Raw genomic sequence first — 17,175 nt, forward strand, 5'->3', positions numbered from 1 at the left:
GATCCATGAAACAAAAATTTGGTTCTTTGAAAAGATAAACAAGATTGATAAGTCCTTAGCCAAATGAACCAAAAGAAAAAAGAGAGAGGACACAAATTCACAAAATTAAAGATAAAAAAAGAGAAATCACCACACATGTCAAGAAATCCAGTGGATCATTAGGGACTATTTTGAAAACGTCTCCTCCAATAAATTGTAAAACCTAGAAGAAATGGATACATTTCTAGACAAATATGATCTGCTAAAATGAATCAAGAGGATATAGAAAACCTAGACCTGCCAATAACTTGTGATGATAAAGAGCAGTAATAAAGTCTTTCAACAAACAAAAGTCCAGGACCAGACAGATTCTCAGCTCAATTCTACCAGACCTTGAAAGAACTAACGCCAATGCTCCTCAAATTATTCTATGAAACAGAAAGGGACAGAACGTTTCCAAATTCATTCTATAAAGCCAGTATCACACTCATACCAAAACCAGATAAAGACACATCAAGGAAAGAAAAGTGCTAATCCTTCCATGGGGAGTCCGTGGCTACTCTCTGAATATACTGTAAGACCTTTGGATGGCGCTCCCCTTCCCCTGCACCCCAGGAGATGCCAGAACAGCATGTGGTCTGATATACTAGACCTGACTCCCGACCTTTCCCCTCTATCACGGGCTTCTGGAAGCCACAGTCCTCACTTGGTAACCAGGCATCTGGTTTTATTAATCCAGGTTCAAAACTTTACATTTATCCTATTAAGTATTCTTTATATTTGTCATCTGTATTCTAATTTGGTGAAATTTCTAAAGCCTTTTAGGATAATAATGATCCATTTCTAACACTGTTTGAATCAGGTCCTGCACCTGAGTTTCTGTGCCACTCTCACTGTCAGAACCACCTGCCCACTTGCAAGACTTGCGGCTGATTCCCCTGGGGGCAGTGGGGTGTGTCTCTCTATTAACCATGGCCATAAAGAAAACCATTTGCTCTGTTTTTATCTCCCAATCCAAGCTGGCTTCATGTGGCAGACTTTCGTTCTGAAGGGTTCACAGATCATTAAATACCTTTCCTAGGGTCAAACTCAGAACATATCTGCTTTCCTTCTTGTGAATAATAAGAAAAGTGTACTCTTCAGGAACAGAATTTCATCCCTCCCTTCCCCTGAGCCTTAAGTCCCACCTCTCCTTTACTACCTTCTCTCTCTTTGAGTGCTACAGAGTCAACCCAGGACCTCATGCTTACTGGGTAAGTGCTCTACTTCTAAGCCACATTCCTGGCCCCCATCTCTTCTTCAACTGTGTCCAAGGGACCAGTTCAAACTAAAGAGATTCCAAATTCATTTTGAAAATCTGGTAGGTACAACAGGAAAATTTTCCAAACCTCTTACTTTAGGGTCCGTACCTGGTAGTTCCATGGTTTGTTACTGAGCATCTCAGTACACTGGAAGCCAGATGTTTCACATTTTGCTGTAAAGGAAGTTCCTTTTGGAAAAAGTTTCATATCTATACTCTGACCCAGGTCAATAAGTGCCAAACCAGTAGACAAATCGCCATCTTCATCGTTCTGTTCCAAAAACCTAGATTAAATACAATTCAGGGCAGGAAATGAGCACAAATGACAAAGGGCTGCTAGATGTTCAGGAAAGAACCCTGTTCAGAGGTCCACACTTGCCTGTTTCCCAGTATGAAATTGTCTGGCTTAATGTCTCCATGAATGATCTCACAGCTGTGGACATGTTCAATCATGTAGAGCATCCTGATAGCGAAAGAGATGACGAGAGCCTGGGGCATCACTTTTTCGGGGGTATTTTTGTAGAGGTTAATGGCATTCTAGAAACAATGCAAATGGTATCCTGAGTTGGATGAGGATTAATGAAATTTCAAGTCAAGGACTTTGCCCCTGTTTAGCACCCCAACTAAAGCTCTAACCAGAAAATATATGGGTAAGGCACAAACCAGAAATGCACTTAAATTCATATCCATATTATAAAAACAGAACACTTACTAATAGTGTCCCATAGCTGTAGAGATCTCCTATCAAGATGCTCCCATTCTGGAATAAGTGGGCAGAATAGAATTTGATAAACATGTGGCGCACAGCTGGCTTTAGTCTCTCCATCAGCTGGGTACCAATGTAGAATTCCCAGAGGTTGGCAGGCTTCTGGACCTACAAGCAAAATCAGGTATGTGTTATTTATATCCAGAGTCACATTCTGGAAAATAGAATCCTAATAAGGGACATGAGAAAGCAATGACATTATGATTTGTTCTGCAGAAAGCAATTCCAGATCCTCATAGTATTGTTTTATTTCTTAATTGCTCAATAAAAACATCACTGTCTTAAAAAAAAAAGAGGCTGACAAACTTGAAGTTCTAAAATCATTTCTCTACAGTTCAAACATGTATTTGCACCATTTACCTTTAGGACACATTTCTGTTTATTTTTGGTCTCATTCACATCTCCCTGGGTAGCTTCATAGACTTGGGCGAAGGCCCCTTCTCCAACAAGGTGATTGACGTAGACCAGTGAAGAACCTGGGAAGAGATAAATGTGTCAAAATGACAAATGGGCTCAAAATATTAAGGACTTTATCCAAATGAAGAATTTGTAAAATTTTCTTTGTACTTGAATTGCTTTCATAAATAAAAATGTCCACAGTTGCTTGGGAAATGTTTTACAGGCTTAGATGAAAGGAAGTAAATACCTGCAACAAGAGCCCCCTTACCAAGTTCACGGTAGCCTGCAGGGGTCACTAAGGTGCGTGGGTTTGGGCACTCAGTGCCTCCCCATCAAGGTTCTCGCATTTTAAAATGAGCAGTACCTGTGCTGCCCATCTTGCAGGCAGATGACAGGAGAAATCCTCCCTGAAGTGATACATAAAGCTTTTTGAAATAAACACGTTTTACAATAGGATAAAAATAAAAAAGACATCTTGACGAGGCTCCAATAGCTGCTGCTGCTCTCCAGGCTTTGCAATGCTGCTCAAGGGTGACAAGAAGAAGAAAGATGCTGGAAGGTCGGCCAAGAAAGGCAAGGGCCCAGTGAACAAATCTGGGGCAACGCTGAAAAGAAGAAGTGGTCCGAAGGCAAAGATCAGGGCAAGCTCAACATCTGGTCTTGTCTGACAAAGCTACTTATGACAAACTCTGTAAGGAAGTTCCCAACTACGAGCTTCTAAGCACAGCTGGGGTCTTCGAGGGATAAGGACTTGCGGTTCCTTGGCCAGGGCAGCCCTTCAGGAGCTCCTCAGTAAAGGACTTTTCAAACTGGTGTCAAAGCACAGAGCTCAAGTAATTTACACCAGAAATACCGAGATGGAGATGCCCCTGTTGCTGTGCAGATGCACTAGCAGGTCCAAGCAACTGTGCATTTGGAAAAATAAAACTTTATTAAAACAAAACAAAATAATTAAAATAAAAAGGGCAAAGTAAAACTATAGCAACATTTGTAATAGACAATTTAAAATACTTAATTCAACTTTTAATTTTAGATAGTTTTTGATTGATAGAAAAGTGGCCAAGAAAGCGGAGTTTCTGCATCCCCTGCACGTAGCCCACATGGCTCTTATGTCACAGACAAGGAACCAATCGAGGAGTGCTGCTGCTGACTGAAATCCGCACTTGCAGACTCACTAGTTTTTCTGTGTTTCAGGATACATTATATTTAGTCATTCTATCTCCATAGCTACTCCTAGCCTGTGACATGTCTCAGACTTTTCTTTTTTTTTAATTGACCTTGATAGTTCCAAAGAGTACTAGTCAGATGTCCTTCAAATTGGGTTTGTTTATATTTTCCTTGTGGTTACACTGGGGTTATTGATTTTGGAGAAAAAGATCATGGTGATGTTGCATTTGATTCTTAAAAATTCTAAAAATAATCCTCCCATTCAAAATCAAATATATATTTAAAAAAAAAAAAAAGATCTGTGATTTCCAGTCTAGCACATAAGCAGCTTGAAAGCTGTCACTCCACTTTTATGGCAAGAAAGTAACTGAACAACTGAAATTCAATAGCTCTTCTTGGACTATTAAAAAACTGAGATCAGAGGGAAAACTGCTGCACCCAAAGTGGGGAGATGGAGAGGAAGATGGAGAGGAAGACACAGCAGACACCACGCTGGAATTAGCAATGGGAAGGACAGTACTCCTCAGATTATCTAAGAAGATGACTCTCGGGTGTTTGGTGCACGCCTGTAATCTCAGCGACTAAGGAGGCAACTTAGTGAGACCCTGTCTCAAAATAAAAAATAAAAAGGACTGGGATGTGCTCAGTGATAAAATGCCCCTGAGTTTAATCCCTAGTAGAAAGTCTCTAGGGAACCTTAAAGGCAACAGGGAAGACAACACAGCTTAACTTCTAGCCAGATAAAGGTTACACCAAAGCCTAACTATCTCAGTTCCATTTACACAGTACATCAGGTGTGGCCGGCAACAAAATTTACAAGGCATATTAAAAGACAAAACACAGCTTGAGGAGGCAGAGCAAGCACTGGAAATGGGCAGAGATTTCAGCATTATCAGACCAGGATAGTTTTTAAAATTGTTATCAATGTGTTAAGGATTCTAACAGAAAAAGGAGACAATTTACAAGAACAAATAGGTCATATAAGCAGAAAGAAGCAAAAAAAAAAAAAAAAAAAAAAAAATTGCTAGAAATAAAAAACCCACTCGGTGACAGAAACCAAGATTGTCTTTTAGTAGACTGTACACGGCCAGGGAAAGAATCAGTGAGCTCCAGGACACACTAACAGGAAAACTGAAATGTAAAAAGAAAAGAAAAAAAAGTGTGAGTTTTCAAAAATTCAAGACCAACACCAAACCACAGATCTTGGAATCTCAGAGAATACCAGGCAGGACAGATAGAAAAACCTACACCTAGGCTCATCACAAAGAAAATGCAGAAAATCAAAGGCAAAATTTTGAAAAATGCTACAAAATAGAAATAGCTATAAAAAGAGCTTACTTCCGGAAGAACAAGGATAAGTACGTCAGATTTCTCCTTAGAAACCACACAAGCAAGAGTGTGCAGTACAACATTTAAAGGGTTGAAAGAGAAAAACCACCAGCTAGAATGCTCTACTTCATGAAGCTGTCCTTCAAAAGTGAAGGATAAAGACTTTCTTACACAAAAATGGAGGGAATCTGTCACTAGTAAACGTGCACTGTTCTTCCGAGAGAAGGAAGATAATATAGGCCAGAAACTTAGACTCAAAGAGTGGTAAGTAAAATATTTGATGTTTCTTATTCTAAATTATCTAACAAAAACCCATTTGTTCAAAACAATAGTGTCCACCTAGCGGTGGCATACCATTGGATAAGTGAAACCAACGGCAGCAATGACAGAAGAGGTGGGCAGGAGGGAGGGAATGACACCCCTGCCGCATGGTGTGGGCCCTGCTGTGAGGGGGTGAGGTGCTATCAGAAAGTGGACTTGGACTGGCTCTGAGTGTATATATACTGCACACTCTACAGAATCCACTTACAAATGTGAAAAAGATATATTATTGATATGCTGAGAGAGGAAACGCAACAGAATATGAAATAACTCAAAGCCAAAGAAGGCAGAGAGTGGGAAAAAAAAAACCACAAAGAACAAGTGTAATGACTAGAAAACTAACAAATATGAGACACGAGTTCAGCTATATCAATAATCACTCAGAACACCAATGATAACACACACACTGAGAGTATAACGACAAATGCAGATTAACAGTTAATAAGATATAGGATGCTAACAGTTATCTCAAGAAAACAGAAATAGCTATATTAATTCCATACAGCAGATTTCAGAGCAAGGAAAATTAACAGGCATAAAAGGGGGCATTACAGAATGAAAAAGGGGTTAATTCTCCAACAGGACATGCTGTGTATACATCTCATGAAAGAATGTGAAAATATATGAGGCATGCATTGATAGAAATGCAAGTAAAATGGGTGACTTCACTATTACACTTGGAGACTCCTATATCCTTCCATCAGAAATGGACCATTAAGGGGCTAGGGATGTGGCTCAACTGGTAGAGGGCTCACCTGGCATGCGTGAGGCACTGGGTTCGATCCTCAGCACCACATAAAAATAAAAAAATAAATATATTGTGTCCACCTAAAACTAAAAAATAAATATTAAAAAAAAAAAGAAATGGACCATTAAACAGAAAACCAGCAAATTGGATCTGAATGACATTTACAGAGTATATGATATTCTCACACTGACTTGGAACATTCACCAAGACAGACCACATTCTGTGCTGTAATATACACCCTCACAAATTTAAAAGAATAGAAATCATATAATGTCTGCCCTCAGACCACAGTGGAATTAAACTGGGGATCCATTAACGCAGACAGCTGGAAAGCCCCTACATCTTGGGAGATTAAACACACTTCTGAATAACACATGGATTGAAGAAGTCTCATAAAGGACTTAGAAAAGAAGAAAGAGTATATAACTAAAAATAACACATTTTAAAAAAGAATTGTTTACAAAAAAGTAAGAATAAAAATAACAAAAAGAAAAGATATAAAATTAATGATTTAAGGTTCTACCTTAGGAACTTAGAAAAAAGAACTAATTAAATATAAACAAAAGAAAATATTATGAAAGAAATCAATAGAGAAAAATAAGCAAATCCCAAAAGTTGTGTTTTTGAGAAGATTAATAATGAGAAATGAAAGGCTCATGGACACTAAAGACATAATAAAAGAGTATTCAGAACATAATGTTCACAAATGAGAAAAACCTAGATGAAATGAACCAATTCCTTGAAAGACAAAATCTATCAAAGCTCATAAAGAGAACTAGATAATTGGAATAGTCCTGCATCTATTAAGGAAATTGCATTAATAACTAATAACCTTCTAAAGCTGAAAGCACCAGGTTCAGATGCACTCACTGACAGATTCTATCAAATCTGTAAGGAAGAAATTATAGAAATTCTCTATAATCTCTACGAGAAAATAGTGGTAGAGTATACTTCCTAACTCATTCTATGAGGTCAGCATTTCCAGGTTACCAAAACCAGATGGAGATATTATAAGAAACACTATAGACAAATACTTCTCATGAATGTAAAAATTTTAACAAAACATTAGCAAGTAAAATCCAACAATGTATACAGTGAGTTATATACCACGACTGTCTTAGTCTGATTTCTGCTGCTATAACAGAATATTATGAACTGGATAAATTATAAAGAAAAGAGATTTATGTGGCTTATGGTTCCAAAAGCTGACAAGTCCAAGATTGAGGGGCTAGAGCTGGTGAGGATCTTCATGGTCCATCCTAAGATGGTGGGAGACATCACATGGTGAGGGTGAGGCGGGAGATGGCCTGCCAGAACCCCCATTACAACTAACCCACCCAGCAACAACGGCCTCAGTTCAATCGTAAGGGTATGCCTTCATGGCTTAATCAACTCTTAAAGATCCCACCTCTTAAACTGTGACAATGGCAATTAAATTTAAACATGACATCTGAAGGGGACATTCAAACCATAGCAATGATCGAGTGGGATTTATCCAAGAAATACAAGGATAGTTCAACATCTAAAAATCTGTTAACCTGAACCATCATACCAACAGGCTAAGAATAATCACATGATCATATTAACATATGCAGGAAAAACATTTGATAAAATCCAACATCCGTTCATAATAATTCTGAGCAAACTAGCAACAGAGAAACTTCAACTTGATAAAGAACATGTACAAAACCTATAGCCAGCATCAGACCTGATGGTGATACACTACACAGATTCAGCCCCAAGGTCAGGAATGAGGTGAGGATGCTTGTCTCTTATCATTTCTATTCAGCATTGTACTAGAATTCCCACCTAGTGCAATAAGACATTTATTTATTTTATTTTATTTTTTTAAAGAAAGAGTGTGAGAATGAGAGACAGAGAGAATTTTTAATATTTATTTATTTTTTTTTTTAAGTTTTTCGGCAGACACAATATCTTTGTTTGTATGTGGTGCTGAGGATAGAACCCAGGCCGCACGCATGCCAGGTAAGCACGCTACCACTTGAGCCACATCCCCAGCCCAGCAATAAGACATTTAAAAAAAATAAGTATACAGATTGGAAAAGGAAGAAATAAAACTATCTTTCTTTATAGATGACAGGACTGTCTAAAGAATCAACAGTAACAAAATCTCCTGGAACTATTAGTGGATACAGAAAGCTTATAGGACACAAAGCAGATATATAAAATACAATTACTTCCCTATGTTCCTGAAATACACAAATTAGAATGAGAAATTAAAAAACAAAGAATACTTAGGTAATAATATATATTATGTACCAGATCTATATAAGAAAACCTAAACTCTGATGAAAGAATCAAAGGAGATTTAATTGGAGAGATTTCCACGAACAGGGATAAGACTCAATTTTGTCAAGATGTCATCTCTTCCCAACTTGACTAAATGCAATCTCAATAAAAATCTAGAAGTTATTTTGTGAACATCAACAAACTGATTCTAAAGTTTATATGGAAAGGCAAAAGACCCAGAAAGTCAACACAATATTGAGATGGAAGAAGGAAGTAAAGGGCTGACTTCATCCCACTCTGAGACTGACCATAACCCTGTGGTGCTGGCAAGAGACAAGCAAACCCATGGAAAAGAGTGGGGTCCAGAACAGAACCACACAGACTTAGAACTGCTCTTGGGCAAAGGATCAAACATGACTTGTGGAGAAACAGTGTCTTCAGTAAGTGGTGCCAAGCATCCAGACATGCACAAGTGACAATGAACCTAGACACACACCTTATACCTTGCACAAAGGTTAACTCAAAATGGATCATAGGCCGAAATGGAAAACATAAAACTATAAAACTTCTAGAAAAGAATACAGAAGACAAGTTTCCACTGGTGCAATGAGTTTTTAGATGTAACACCAAAAGCATGACCTGTGGGGGGAAAAAAAACGGATAAACTGGACTCCATTAATATTAAAACTTCTGTGCTTTAAAAGACACAATTTAAAAAAAAATAGAAAGACAAACCAGACTGGGAGAAAATCTTTGCAAAACAAGTATCTAATAAAGAACTGCTATCTAAACTATTTGAGAAATTCTTGATATTTAACAATATGACAATTAAAAATGGGCAAAAGATCTGAACACATAGCTCATTAAAAGTATGCAGACAGCAAGTAAACACATGAAAAAATGTTCACTCTCACTGTTGAACATCACTGTTGTCACCCTGAAATAGTGAGACACTATTGCACACCTACCAGAAGGGTAAAAACAATAGCAAAAGCTGTGAGGGTGTAGCAGGGAGTTCTTGCTCACTGCTGATAAAGACGCAGATGGTATGGCCACACTAGCAGAGCTTGGCACTTTCTCATATAAGCAAACACTCAGCCCTCTGTATCTGAGGATCCAAATCTATAAACTTTTTTTTTTTTTTTTTTAAAGAGAGATTGTGTGTGTGTGAGAGAGAATTTTTTTTAATATTTATTTTTTAGTTTTCGGCGGACACAACATCTTTGTTTGTATGTGGTGCTGAGGATCGAACCCGGGCCACAGGTATGCCAGGTGAGCACGCTACCACTTGAGCCACATCCCCTGCCCCCAAATCTATAAACTTAACCAACTATAGATTGAATATGTACAGATATTTTAAAATCATTATTCCTTAAATAATAGAGCATATCAACTACTTACTCTGTACAAAGTATTGTAAGTAACCTCAAAATTATTTAAAGTATATATTAAGTTATATGCAAGGCTACCCATTTTATATGAGAAACTTGAGCATCATGGACTTTGGCACCCATTGGGTTCCTAGAGCTAGCCTGTGCAGACCTGACGATGAGTGTATATTCATGCCTCGCAATCCAACAATCACACTCCTTGGTATTTACTTGAATGAGTTAAAAATACGTCCATAGAAAAACCTGCATACAATGTTTAAAGCAACTTTATTCGTAATTGCCAAAAGTTGGAAGCAACGAGGTGGCCTTTAGTAGGTAAATGGGTAAATGAGCTGAGTGGTACAGGGCCATCCAGACGGTGGGGACTATTCAGTGATTCAAAAAAAGCTAGCAAGCCATGAAAAGGCAGAGAGGACCCTTAAATTCTGTCGCTAAGTGACAGGAAATGGCCTGATGGGCTACAAACTATAATTTCAAACACATGACATTCTAGAAAAGGACAACTGTGGAATAAAGGGCCCAGTCAGTGTCTGCCAGGGCTTCTGGGGTGCAGAGGAAGGGGAGAAGGGGGAAGCACAGGAGACTCAAGGCAGGCCAAGTATTCTGAAGTGCCCTGCAGCGAGGAGGTCTGCCAAGCGTTCCAAACCCCAGAACGCACAGTACAGGGAACCTCGAAGGAAATCGTGGACTTTGGCCACGTACCAGTACTGGCTCATCACTATCACAAACAGCAGGCACACTTATACAAGACGCTAACAGAGGATCTGGTTGAGGGGCAGGGAGGTGGGCATGGGGAACTCTGATGGCCCCTCAATTGTTCTGAAGGCCTATGGTGGCTCTATGTGTGAAAAGCCTTGCTCTCACGTTATCCACACCCACCCACTTTCCCACTCCCACTAAGCCAACCATTTTAGTTTTGAGTATTCTTCAAGAGTTTTCCAGAAATATTATCAAATATGAGTATATAATACTATCCCTCTTCTTAAGAAACATGTAACACACACTGTCCATACAGAATTAGTTTCCTCATTCTGCCAGGTGTGGTGGTGCGTGTTGTAATCCCAGCTACTTAGGAGGCTGAGGCAGGGGGATCACAAGTTTGACACTGGATTGAGCAATGTAGGGAGACGTTGTCTCAAGATAAAATAAAAAAGGCCAAGGATGTAGCTCAGTAGTAGAGTCCTTGCATAGCATGTGTGAGGTCCTGGGTTCAAGCACCAGTACTAAAAAAAAAAAAAAAAACCAAGTTTCCATTTGGATGATAAAAACTTATAATAAGATGGTGGTGACAGTTGCACATGTGCTTGTTATCAACGTCCTTAGTGCCTCAGTATATTGAAAAGTGGTCAGAATGGCAAATAAAAAAAAAATCCTCATTTTGTTATCAATGCCTGTTTTTGACTATAAAATCTGCAAGAAATTCTTAAATAGTCTAACTGCATTTTTAAAATTTTGCAGTTCTGGAGATCAAACGCGCAGCCTCACACATGCCAGGTTAGTGCTCTGCTGCTGAGCTGCCCCAGCCTAAGCCCGTGCATTTTTACTTTTAGAGATCTCTGAGTTAAATGTGTTTTAGTCCAACAACACTCATGGTCCCATAGCCATGGATTAACAAGATTTCTCAATACTGTAGCTGTAACTCTTTACTGGGGCTGGGGGACAGGAGGAGAATCTCACATACACATGAATCACCATCAACGTTTCAAAGCTATATCACCCACAGAGTTCTTACCCAATTGAAATTCAGTCTTGGGCTTGATGGCCGGAAGTTTACACTGCCACTCAAAAGTATTTGTATAGGAACTCACTGGTTTAGGAAGCCCAGATAGAAGTTTGAGAATCAACTTATCATCCCACGGATTTTCAATAGTGAAGTCTTAAAGGAATAGGAACAAGAAAAGAAACATGAGTTCAGTATTCAAAGATTTTACTAAATAAATTTTAGATAAAGCTAGTGGAGACATTCATTCATTAATTAAGCTTTCAAAAGTCTCATCCTTTATAGAGCATTGATTCAAGCAATAGAGAATTGTTTCCAAAAGTCAGAACTGGGAGTTGTGCAGTTGACCGTCTGCCATTTTGGATTTGAAAGTTTAAATCAACATTCAGGGTGACAAAGGGACATCAGCTGCATCTCACTCCGCTCACCTAAAATGCTAGGTCCTGCCTTTAGCAGTTATGGCTGCACATTTAAGGCACAGATGGGGTTAGTGACCTCAAATGTGCTCAGACAGATACAGGGTCTTTAACTGCTTTCCCACTTACACCCACAAAACACAATTTACACATATGAGTTGTACTTTGGTCCAAGATAGAAAACAATTTCTAAAGGGAAGACGAAGGTTTCTCTCCAACTTAGAATAATAACGTATTCTTATTAGTGGCAATTATGAAAGGACTGCTAGGGTAGAACCTAGCCTTGTCCCCTAGCCACTCCATCTCTGGTCCATATTCTCTACCAGTAGGTGAGACTGTCTGGGTGACAAGGGGTGGTAGGAGGGATCTCTTTAATCTTGACCCTCTGTTGACTTTTCTGTAAAGTGGGGAAAACAGCATTAGATTAAATGCCTGGCACACAGTAGGCCCTTGAATTCCAATTCCCTCTTCCAACAGTACTTAACTTGAAATCTAAAATTAAAATGGATTGATTTGCCCTTCAAGTACATTCCTTCTGGACTGCACTTCAGTACAGTGAGAAGTGTCTGACTGTAGGTTCTACTCAGTGGCACACCGGTCCCCCTCTGAGTTCTCCCACAGAACAGCTCTTCCTATGCTGTAGTCCTAATGGCATGACTAAGCCTGAGCCTCTGTGCACACCTGGAGCACTGACATCCCCATGGGGACCCGTCTGCATCAGGTCTTCTTGGGGCCTGGCACTGGCATCAGACGGGTCCTCCACAACGGCTCGGTCAGTGTCTGTGAGTTTACAAGCTTCAAGGCCCCGTACAGCTTCCTGGGTGAGTGCAGCAACCGGGGCAGGCCAGCTGGGATGGTGCAAGGATGCCAAAGAGAGGTCTCTGGGGCATGTGCCTTCTGGGCTCTTCTCTTGAATTGGACTGGATGTGGAGAAAATTATAGAGAAAATAAAAACACCCTATTATTAGAAGCCTATTGGACTTGATCACACAAAAGTTCTGCAACAGAGTTTCCTTTTCATTCTAGGAATGTTACTTCAAAATTGCTGCACAGCCTGAGTTGATTAAATCATTTTCTTACACAACTATAGGCAAATACAAAGCTAGTCCAATATTAATAGAAATAAAAATCAAAGACATGATGATATACTAGATAAATGGGAGTGGTGATACGCTTGGTATTATTTATCAGGGAATGTCAGGAGAAAGGGTATCTCAGCAGCACTGCTATGATCAAGACTGGATATCTAACTTCTTTCTAAAAATGACTTCTTTTATAACATTCAGACAACAAAAAAATGTCAAACACAATCTAACAAAATCCTACACATTTCCATACATATGGGTGTGTGTATATACATGCATACACAGCTGATTCCTATTCATGGGTTTCATATTTGTGAATGCACCTATGTGTTAAAATTTACTTAAACATCCAGATCAACATTCATATAATTTTCAGTCATTTGCAGACTTTAGAGAAATGAAAAATCTGGGTGCATATTCCCAGGCCAGGTGGAGCAAGGTGAAGCCTACAGCTTATGCTCCTCACTGCCCTGCTTGGAGTCTAATGCCATGGTTTTTGCATTTCTGTGCTTTTTGTTGGGATTTCAGGTGTTTTGCTGAAGTGTGTCTATTGTTCCTAAGCATAAGAAGGCTCTGAGATGCCTTACAGAGAAAACAGGTAAGCCTCATCCAGGCACGAGTGCAACGTAAGTCATGAGTAATATGTGTTAAATAAAGTGACTTTAAACAAACATGGCAACAGAGGCCCACAGGATAAGCCTGTATTTCCCCTGGACAAGTGTCCAGTATTCACTACAAGGAACAATGAGAATCAATCGTGTATATCTCTACACCCACATTTAACCCTTACATCTGTACATATATATCACAAACAAATATGTCCCTTTCTCACCTACGACAATTTCTTAGTGTTCCCTAGTTTCCCAAGACCATGATAGTTCAAATAGTACTGGCCACGTATTTGGCTTCTCAAACAGACACTAGGGGTACCTTACCTGTACATTGAAAAATTGTTTCCATACCTTATACTACCACTACTAGTAACATGGGTATACAAATTACTGTCAATGCATAAATGATCAACAAAATCTTTCTCTCTTGTCCATAAGAATCTGAGTCTGTTAACTGCTAGCTCTTTTCCCCTAAAAACTTACTCTGTCACCACTGGTTATGGTTAAAAATAATCCTCACTGGTTAACTGTATCTGGAGTAGAATTACAAATACCTGCTAGGAACCCATAGTTTCAGTTATTCATTTTTCAGAAAAAAACATGGTAACATAAGCATGTAGAAAATGGTTAACTCACCAATAATAAAATAATGCAAATTCAATAAATTTTGGTTTTTAATTGAAATTGTGCCCAGTAGATTTTCTCGTGGGCACCCTGGGACTTGATAGAGGCGTTGCATAAGGCTCTTAAGCGAGGCTCCTGCACTTGGTTCATGTGAGCCTTGCTTCCTTGCAACTGAACTGTCACACGGGGCCAAAGACAACAGTTCCTTGGGTAGGATGCACCCAGCCAGCAACTGGGATTTCTGCCCTATGTATTTCTAAGTTAATCTTACATCAAGGATGGCTTATGGCATTATTGTGAGTCAAAGGTCTGGCTGGGCTTAGCCACTCCGGATGGCTCTTATTATCAAAAACCTCATTCAACTGTGACCCAAATAAACAAATGATTGGATAAAAGATGTGAACAGAAATTACTTAAGAAAAAAAATAAATGAACATAAACATATAGAAAGTGATTAACATCAACAATAAAATTAATGCAAATTCAATAGATTTTTGCTTTTTAATTGAACTTGTGCCTTGTGGGTTTCTGATAAGAGGCAGTGAGAAGAAGGGGTCAGCACTCAGACAAATACAGATCCACACTCCAATTCTAGACATTTGAAGCCTTATGACTTTAGATCAATAATTTATCTGAGACCCAATTTCCTTATCTATAATGGAAAAAGAAAGAATAGTCCCCACAGCTCAGTTATTATAAGGACTAACTGAAAGACAGAGTCCAGGAAAAGCGTAAGTACTGTGTCTAGAATAAAATAGTTACCCAGAAGGTGGCAGCCTTGGTTAGGATCTCTGAGGTTTATAGCCTGTGCAGACATGGTGGGGTTTACGGTGCCGAGTCTGCCTTTACTGCTTATTCCTTAGGAGGCTTAAGTACCCTCTCTTCTCTTAAAAGGAAGTCATCGATTTTCTCAATTTTACTGGGTATGAAAAGCAATTCTGTGTTTGCTCAGTTCTGCAACAGTCTTCACATGGCAGGGTCTCTTTTTGGTAAAAGGCTTTCCAGTTCTAATCCCCAAATGAGTACAAGTCAATTGCAGACTCTGTCACCCTAGCTGCTTCTCTCACTGTCCTGATACCAAGTGGGGGGCTCATTACTGGGCTTAGAGGACCTTCTGACTAAAAGCTGCCAATCGATAAGCACTTTATGAGTTGTTTAGGATGGGATTAGGCATTCTCTTACATCTGGAAAAGGAAAGCTCAAGTGGAAATGCAGAGAAGGGCACAACTGCAAGTTACCTGAACTTTCTGTCTCTCAAGGGCTCCACCACATTCTCAACACAAGAACTCAACGGCACATGGGTGCACTGCGTTGCTATCATGTTTTCTGAAATACACAAAAAACGAGAGACACAAACATTACATGCATGTGTATGCACGCGCATACCATTTGACATGGTTACAATTCTAGAATTCCTTTATATGATGACTTTCATTATAATTTCAAAATAGTGTTCCATGGCAAAGTGCGATAAGATGCGGAAAATCAAGATCACTCAACCTTCTCGTACAGCGGAGCACTTCAGTTTTGACATCTGATCTATAATGATCCTTCAAGAACAAAGAGTCCAGAGAGCAGCAGCAAGTCCACTTCAGACAGGATGACCACACAGCTGGTCACTGGCATGGGTGACAGGTCACAGCCAGGTTCAGGAGATTAGTGAAGTGAAATTCCTTGGCAGTTATTTCATTATTGCTTTTAAGAAGTACCAGCAGTGACAGAGTTTGGCTGGTAAATTGGTAGTCACTGAAATGGTACCGAAGTCCCAGATCTCATAGTATGTATACTGTAGGTTGGTAATAAAAAACTAATAATTATCTGTGCTCAATGTAATGCCACATATCAGGGTTCAATTCAGATACATAAATCTCTTTTATATAGGGTGCTATATTTGGGATGCAGTAGAAATAAAAGACTATTTGTGAGTTTTGTCATTATTCCCTTGAAGCAAAACACTAAAAAACAAAATTATTTTAAGTGTAATGTATCCTTGGCTGCATGTCTGAAATAATAAAAATTTATAGAAATGTATCAAGGACCAAAATTGGCTATTTTTGTATTCATTAAATTAAAAACCATGTTTAGTATTTTTAGTATTCAAATAATTATCTATAGTGCTCCCCTCTTGACTTTTGAAAAACATAATCATACTCCTGTACAAATGGTTTGGACTTTGTATATTTGCCTTTATATGCTTCTATAAGTTTCCCCCCTTTCTACCTATGATCTGTTATTAAATTTTCAAAATATGTGGACTTTATGAAGAGAGTATGCCAAAGAAAAAAACAATTAATGGATTCCAAGCCCCTTTATGGTTTTCGAACATCCCCCTTTGAATTTTCAAGAACACTATAATACTAAGGAACTGAGTTTGTAGAAGACAGACAATGAAAAAGTATGTCGCATACCTTTATCTTCCAGATTGTTCACTGCGTCTGCTGGAAGCTTGTGGAAGGGGGTAGATGCAAGCTGGGCAGCAGAGGTGAAGTCCCCTGTGCTCTTAGGACTGGGTGCCAGGGTTCTGTTGCAGCGAACACCCCAGACGGTTGAATCATCCAAAAACTCTTCAGAATGAGGCACTTCCTACAACAAAGGAGGAGCTGAAAAATAATCGCAATCTTCTTGTTTTGTCTATGAAATTTAAGACATTAAGACTTCAAGCTGGGTGCAGTGGTGCAGAACGTATCCGTGCCACTCAGGAGGCTGAAGTGAGAGGATCACGTGAAGTTTGAGACCAGCCTGAGCACCACAGCGAGATTTTGTCTCCAAAAAACATTTTACCCCTCATCTTTAATACATCTCAGTGGAACCACAACACAAGGGTCACATGAATTATAGGTTTTGGGGAAAACTTAGGGTAAAGGGCCTTCTCATTACACAGTGGGGATGCATGCTAGCTAGCCACGTGGCTTGTTCCTGGTGAGGTTAAACCCAATCACTGAGAAGGCATCTGTGAGGTTTCCTCACGGGAAACCATTTTTCCCAGTCTCTATTTGTTAGAGAATGGGAAAAATGTCTTGCCCACACTCAAGGGAGGTAAATTAAACTCCACCTTCTAGGATGTCATTA

The 17,175-nt window shown here is 39.2% G+C and overlaps 1 protein-coding gene across 2 annotated transcripts in view; it reads right to left on the bottom strand.

Moving 5' to 3' along the window:
* Positions 1 to 17,175, bottom strand: part of Bub1 (BUB1 mitotic checkpoint serine/threonine kinase) — a 49,457-nt gene that overhangs the window by 6,240 nt on the left and 26,042 nt on the right. For both annotated transcript variants that reach the window (XM_046462837.2, XM_046462836.2), the window contains exons 16-23: positions 16,515 to 16,689; positions 15,345 to 15,432; positions 12,468 to 12,706; positions 11,383 to 11,526; positions 2,406 to 2,521; positions 1,992 to 2,153; positions 1,659 to 1,816; positions 1,389 to 1,563 (exon numbers count right to left, since the gene is read on the bottom strand). In XM_046462837.2, coding sequence (XP_046318793.1) covers positions 1,389 to 1,563; positions 1,659 to 1,816; positions 1,992 to 2,153; positions 2,406 to 2,521; positions 11,383 to 11,526; positions 12,468 to 12,706; positions 15,345 to 15,432; positions 16,515 to 16,689 — 1,257 coding nt within the window. The remainder of the gene's footprint in view (positions 1 to 1,388; positions 1,564 to 1,658; positions 1,817 to 1,991; positions 2,154 to 2,405; positions 2,522 to 11,382; positions 11,527 to 12,467; positions 12,707 to 15,344; positions 15,433 to 16,514; positions 16,690 to 17,175) is intronic.

Source organism: Marmota monax, unplaced genomic scaffold (genome assembly GCF_021218885.2).
Source record: "Marmota monax isolate L192 unplaced genomic scaffold, Marmota_monax_Labrador192_F-V1.1 WCK01_AAM20220418_F8-fsc00245, whole genome shotgun sequence".
NCBI lineage: Eukaryota > Metazoa > Chordata > Mammalia > Rodentia > Sciuridae > Marmota > Marmota monax.